Source organism: Antrostomus carolinensis, unplaced genomic scaffold, assembly GCF_000700745.2.
Source record: "Antrostomus carolinensis isolate BGI_N321 unplaced genomic scaffold, ASM70074v2 scaffold48619, whole genome shotgun sequence".
NCBI classification, from domain to species: Eukaryota; Metazoa; Chordata; class Aves; order Caprimulgiformes; family Caprimulgidae; genus Antrostomus; species Antrostomus carolinensis.
The window spans coordinates 42,254-49,674 of NW_010340183.1; the positions used below are offsets into that span (position 1 = coordinate 42,254).

At 39.1% G+C, this 7,421-nt stretch overlaps 1 protein-coding gene across 3 annotated transcripts in view; it reads right to left on the minus strand.

The window, feature by feature from the left end:
- Positions 1-7,104, minus strand: part of AP1S2 (adaptor related protein complex 1 subunit sigma 2) — a 29,969-nt gene extending 22,865 nt beyond the window's left edge. For all 3 annotated transcript variants that reach the window (XM_010176080.2, XM_010176082.1, XM_010176081.1), the window contains exon 1: positions 6,413-7,104. In XM_010176080.2, the coding sequence (XP_010174382.1) occupies positions 6,413-6,591 (179 nt within the window). In that variant the 5' untranslated portion in view covers positions 6,592-7,104. The remainder of the gene's footprint in view (positions 1-6,412) is intronic.
- Positions 7,105-7,421: the final 317 nt, after the last annotated feature.

Below are 7,421 nucleotides of genomic sequence, written 5' to 3' on the forward strand. Positions count from 1 at the left end.
AAACAGGACTGAAAGCTGAAAAACCCGTTTAGTCTTTTCTAAAGTGCCAAAACCATATGCCATACACACATGGCACAAATGAGATTTCAGATAACACCTGCTGTAACTGACAATTTACATGAACCAGAAACAGCTTTTGTTTGCCTATTTAGAGAGAACAAGCAACCATATTAAGCTCTGAGTAGCCAGCCCTACTGAAAAAGAAGTCATATAGATATGAATGCCATGTTTAAGATGTGTATTTGCCTCCCCATACACAGAAACACATACAGCTTTTAAACATTACACATATTTTAACAGCTGGGACTTTGCAAGCCCCTAAAGAAACAGTCAGGGTTTTCAGGCCAAAGTCCTGCAAAAAAGTTGCATTTTATAGTATGTTCAAACCTGTCTCTCAGCCACTTAGCTAGAGTCATTTATGACCTGGAAGTCTCCCCTCGACTCTGCTCTAGCCAAGTCAAATTGCTACAGCTTCATCATGAACAACTAATCAGAATAACTTCTATTCAAGAGTTTTAAATTATTATACAAAAGCATTACTGCCTCCAACTTCTTTCCATCTTACCACAAAACATGATGGGAGGGAAGAGAGGAAGACACCTCTGTTGAAGCACTTAACACTATTTCCCTTGCTTTTTCATCTCTTCACCATGGTGACTTGTCAGCTCATCAGAAGGCCTATCCCAGCACAGATCTTACATTGTTGTGTTTGTGCTTCACTAATTCTTCAGGGACATTTACAGTCACTGTGGTAGCTCGGAAGACTCAATCTGTATAAGCCATCTTTTAGACAAAACTATTTAAAAATGTATTGGAAAGTGGTACTATAAAGAACAAACATGTTTGCAAACCTACTGAGGAATTCATAAGTCAAACTCCGTGTTATCACATTTCATTGTAGGAAAAGAGAGCTTAGGCACCTTAGTTGGCATTTACACTGATTACCAGCACTCAGGCCAAATCCATCTAAACACAGGCTTCTTCAGATTCAGATGAGCCGCACTGATTATGATGAAGTGTAGTTAAACTGTTCTCTTACAGTCCTTAAACACCAGTTGAATCACATAGAAACAGACCTTATCAAATAAAATTTGAATCAAGTATTTGAAATTTACCAACATGGGACGATCCTTGTGTGCTTCCCTAAGAGTCTCTTTTGATGCACAGAACTATTTTATGCAAATACTCCAAAAAAAAAAAAAAGGAGGGCAGTAGGAAGGGAAAGAGAAGGAGACTACCTAACATAAAAATACTTTCCTGGGAAGTGGTCTGCTCTCAGGGTCCTCATTTAAAACAAAACGTAACATACTTCTGAAAGACTTTATTTGGCAGATAGTGAGTAGGCTACAGATTCAAGCTCTGCCCAATGCAGTTTTGGACAAAGACTATTGAGAAACAACAACTACTCAGTGGGCATTTCAACACACAATGGAGGACTGAGTATCTATCATCATATGCAGAGACTATTTTTCAAAGTATTTTTTAAGCAGCTACTGTGACTAACGGATCACTACTCAACAAAAGAAAACAAATGCTGATTCCATAAGCCCACGTGGCAAATAACAGAAGAGTGTGCACAAGTCAGCCATCATTGCAGAGTGTCCACACGTAGCCTACAGCAGATAAACTAGAGGTTTTCCCAAGCGTAAGAGCTTACATGGAGAGTGTCCATACAAAGACAAGTAGGTTACTGTACATGGGCTGAAAAAAATTCCTGCCCAGCAGAAGGGTTGTTTCTTCCTAATGAACTTGACAGAAACTTGTCTTTAAAATGCATCTAATCAAAAGGCAAATCCTGATAGTAAAGGATGCCACATCACACAAAAGCAAGTGTAGTGCAGTCTGGAAAAAACATTCTGCTCTTTTTATTCCTATTGCATTCGTGTATTGTTTTGTTTGGTTGGTTTTTTCCTCTCAGGAAATATTAGTAGCAGAATCTTCAGCCCCAAATCAGCTGCTTGCACTCGTTTAGGGAAATACATTATGATAAACATCCTCCACTTGTCAAAAAGGGGACCAAAAACAGAGACACCAAAAACAGTTTGGAAAAAATCACCTAAAAATTTAATATGGAATAAAAGAACAAAAAGGGAACACAGGAGGTATAAATACTCAAATTCCTGCCTTCAGGTAGATGACCATAGGGGTTTTTTTTGTGGAAGGAAACAAAAATTCATAAAGCTTCCCCCAACAGTTGCACTAGTTCAGCAGCAGGAAGCCTCACAACTGGCAGGCAGTGCTTCTGCAGAGCTCTCCGCTCCTACTCAGTAATTCTGCTGGGGGATCACGTTGCTGTGGGCAAAGCGTAACTTGCAAATCCTATCAATTCAGTGGCCTTCTCCTGCTAGATGAGAGAGCACCTGCTTGAGGTCATCCCTGGAAGTCTGGCACCAGATAAAGCTGCAAGCCATAAGACTGTCAGCATCTAAGTCACATTGCATGTAAATTCTAACTGCAGAAATTTGAAGCCTACAGAGTTTGGCAGGAGCAGAGCTGAACTGCAAACGACAACCAAGTTGTCTTTAAGAGGCAGACAGGTGCTTAAGGAAGCCCAAGAATCTGGGGTTTAGTGATAGTTTACCATATAGTGAAAACTGGGATCACTGAAATTGTGCTTGGCAAAATATTATTTTTTTCCTCCTCCAGAAAATTTAAACATATTTTTAATAAAACAAGAAGGTCTGAGACTTTAGGACAGGCGGATCAGTCACTATTCAGTCAAAAAATGCACAAATCAACAATAGTAAATTAGACAAGGTAAGCATTTCTTTTACAGTTTCTCATTTCAGCAGCACTATACCTCCAGTAGTTTTAGAAATGAATAAACACTTGGTACTGGTAATCCTCAAAATAAAGCCACTGCTTTTGGATGCTGAGGTCCTCCTAGTGCCACATGAACTACAATTCTGTATAAAGAGGACCTGATCAACCCAACATTAAGTATGTAATTCACTATAATAATTGCATTCAGTCAGTTTTACAGAGCCACCTAATCAACATCATAGTAACACTTCTAATAGATACAACTGGCAGTTAAGATAATGTACATTAAGAAACATAAGGATTGTATCAACTGCTGGGCACATACCACTAGCCATATGACTATACCTTAGCCGTAAGTATTTTGAACCCAGGAGGCACACTACTTGCAGAATGCACTCTTCTGTTGTTTCTTTCCATAGGGGGAAGGCAAAAATTTACATAAAAATAAGTTATTCTGCAATTTCTGATTTTGACTGCAATATACTACACAAGAAAAATAACTAAGACTGCCAGAAGCTAAAATAGTGAATAGCTGATATCTTCAAAGAAAAAAAGGGGAAAAAAAATCACATCCTAATTTAAGTTCCTTTTCTTAATAAAATTAGAAACGTTAACATTTAGCACATCCCTCTGTCACAAGGGGAAAGCTGCATGGACTTCTACTCTATATGCTCCACTACTACTAGTTAGTTTTTAAAATGACAAGATGTGAAGAGCGACCATTAATGGTGTTTGCCAAGTTTCTAATCCGCTGCCACCAGATGACTCCCTCTCCATTCTCATATAAGTGCAATTGTTGGTTTTCCATATTTGAATTTCTTTCTTTTTTTTTTCAGCAAGTCGCTTCAAATCTGTTTGTCTCTTCAAGTTAGAAGCTCACATCCTTCTTCAATCTTCTAGTGTCTCTAGTGCCTACTAGCCTGACAAAAGTCCCTCCCAAATCAACTACAGGATACATACATCCCAATTCATGAACCATGTCAAAAGCAGGGTACCCTCCCATCTGTGTTTTGTAGCCCTAAAAGAATTAGGAAGGCAAAAATGACTGACCCTATTTTGCAACCATTATCAATGCTACAGGTATGAAACCAAGGAAAAATAAGTTATTTACATACATTCAGATAAATTTTAAAGACACTTAGTTCTATTTTCTTGAGGTTTCATTTTGAAAGCATCATATTAAGGATGAAATGTTACAGAGCTAAGGAGTCTAATCAAAGTAGTCCAGCTTTCTTGATAAATGTGAAGTATCAGAAGGCAGTAAGAGCTACTGGCTTGCCAATTTTGCATTTGAGTTCATTCTGTTCTTGCAAAAAGGGTACATCAATGAGACCCTTGAGTATACTTCCAATAATGCCAACTATTCTTTGAGTTGCAATATCTAGGTCAATTGTCTCTTACACCTGAAATGTTGACAGTAAATACACTCTAAAACCAAGAATAGCACATCGGTTTCAGCAACTGAAGACTCGTAATAGCAATATGCACATGTACCACGTACAATAGCACTATGTACATACTTTTATCGCTTATATTGAAAAGCATTTGCACCAGGAGGTTGAGATCCTTCCCAATACTAAAACAGACAAGAATAGATCTTAGTAGAGATGCTCAAGAGCCTTCTGTCTGCTAGCAAGTGGGAGCACCTTTTGCAATTTCACAATGTCACTGCAGGTGTGCTGCTCTTTTAGCCACCACCTTTCAGAAAGTATTCGACTTCAACTACCATGGCTGTCCTTCTTGGGATTATCTACTTTTGACCCAACATCTCCCTTTTCAAAGAAATTATACTAGCTGGTACTCATCAACTTTAATTATGGTGTGATGACTGGAAAAAGTCTGTCCCACAAACCTAAAAGCTGTTACTGTCATCAGATACAGGAATTTGAACTATCACCTCTTATACCCAGTCCTTCTGGTGATTGTTTTTAGAATAGATAGAATTTAAACTATCACCTCTTATATCCAGTCCTTATGAAACCTGACAAAAAAGCCAAAGATTTCAGATGTTTGTTAGCTTGATACAAGCTTACCTTCGGCAAGATTTCATAGGCCAGATTGGTATGCAGACAGCAAAATAAGCTACTGCAGTCAGCTGTGCACACCAGCAGTCTAGCAGATGGACTGCAGTCTACATCCGGCTGAAAATGGTCTACATACATCTCCCAGCAAATTTCTTCATTCTCCTTGACCACAGGATCCACTGCACACTACTGTGATGTATGAACACAACTTTCAGCAACTCAAACAGTTCCCTGGACACAAAAGGACTTAACAAGCAGTTGTTAACAGCAATAAAGAGACAGGGAGGAAAAGCAGCTGTGTGGGATCAACTCACCACCAGCACAGCTACTGCTGCTCAAGACTGGACAAGGAAGGGAGCAGACTGGGCTACTCATGTCTGATTTTTCTGATCTAGTCCCATAAAAGCCCAGCTGAAAAGAGCACTTGCAGGCATCATTGGTTAAGGGAGCACACAAAGTATTTGAGTAAGCTTGTCTATATGTATGTACAGGAAGTTCTGTGAGGAAATCGAGAGGCAGAAGAAAAAGTTGTGTATGCTTTCTTTAAGCACAGCCTTACGCATTGCTTATCCTCTTCCCTCCTCCTTGTGTGAAAGGGCTACGTGCATTAGACAGACTGGTAAAATTCATGTGCGTGATGTTACCTGCACCAACGTACACATGAAACCAGGACTTAAAATATCTAAATCTTTTTGATTCTGCCCATTTGGTACACTGGAAAAAGAGTTACAAACTCTTCATTTCAGCTCCAGTTCTCTCTGTGCTCCCTACAGAGAGAATACTACAATATTTAGTATAGGGCACAAATTATTTACCATCTCAAAGATAAAATAAGAATGCATAAACCTTCTGAAGTTTATGACTAACTAGGGAAGAGAGATAACTCAAGGTTTCACAGCACCAGCTTTAGCCAGAAAAGATGCAGCCTAACAAATCAGAATGAGGATTACTGGTATTTGTGAAGAAAATTATTTCACACCTCTATGTCGTAATACATTCTAAAGATCAGCACAAAGCTAAAAAATGCTTGCCAAATGCTGCTAGAAAAGTTAGGGAACAACTGAGAAATGAAACTACTGCAAGGAAAAATTATACAGTGTTTCCATCAAAAGAAAGCTAGCCATGATTTCTTCAATTAGGAGAAACATCTTTTTGTGTTTATAGCAAAAACAAAAAAAGACCTTATTTCTATGAGCTTTTAAAAGCAAGTTACATTTGCAGGTGATTTACAAAGTCATTGCCTTAGGTAAACGTTTATAAAATCTAGTTTATCACCTAGTAAATCTTACACGCTTCATATCTATACGCATTTATGTACTGTGTGAATCTAAACAGAGAACTAAGAACCACCACTCCTTATGAAAGCAGGAGACCTTATTTCTTTTCTTCAGCACATTTCTCAACGCATGAATGATTTTCCACACATGAATGATTCCTACTTGGTTATCAAATTAGATTCAAGGGAAAAATCAGTCTTCTCCATAACCAGCACAGGGAAGGAAAAAACAACAACAAACAAACAAAACAAAACAAAAAAAGAAAAAAATCAACCTTCATTATTTTCTTGCTACTTATTACACTGTTTCTGATGTATGGCAATTATGAGGTTAGTGAGACAGAACAACCTTTTGTAGACAATCTTCAGGTCTCTCCATTCCAGGAAGCTGCACATTTTCGGTTTGCGGGCTAATACTGTTTGAACAAGTTCCCTTGTGATTTTCTTCTTTTCTTTGTCAGATAATGGGACATACCACTTCTGGAGTCTCAGTTTCCCCTGGCGACTAAAAAGCAACATAAACTGCATCTGTTGAATTAGAAGGAGAAAAAAAAAAGAATTAATCTCAGTCTCTTAATTCTAAAAAGATTTCTGTGAGGAAAACCAAACAGGAAGCAAGATAGCCATCCGAAAGCCTAACTACTTCATGTATTTCTACAGCGATGGTAGATGTTACACAAGATTTGGAAGTGCCAAGAATACAAAGGATTCTGCTGAACAAGGTCCGTCAAAGCAAAGATAGCAGAAAGGACACGTGAGTTTCAGAAACGGGTATCAGAACCATCAGGTAGCGAGTGAATACACCCAAATTTCAGACAAACCATGTCCATCACTGGTATAGTTGCCTTTGCGTTTACTACAGAAAATGACAAAAAAAGGTCAGCACAGCCACCTCCTCAGATACCCAGACTCATTTTCAATTCACGGGATTAGAGCCTTACAGCGGGAGCAATTTGCACTTAAGATCTTTCTGAAAAGCCTCAGAATACTTTAAAAGGCATTAGATCTCCCAACGGAGAGTCCTACGGCATAGAAAAGCCTAGTCTTTCCTCACATGACACAAAAGGAGTAGAGATTAAGCGCTTTCCCTGCGGTCCTACATTCCAGGTCTCGCTTCCTCTAAAGGTGTGATGCTGCAATTTATATTTTAAGAGGAACTTGCCGGCTGTGTTTTTCCGCAGCTGTAACACTGAAGGAAACGGCTTCTCTTGCTTCCCCTTTTTGCACAAAGTTGTATGGGGTTGAGGAAGTTTCCCAGGCGGTACGACAGAGGTGGAACACGACGAGAAAGACCAGCCTAGTCCCGGGTGACAGGTCCGACCAGCGCCAGCACAGACAAGAGGCGGCGGCTCGGTAGC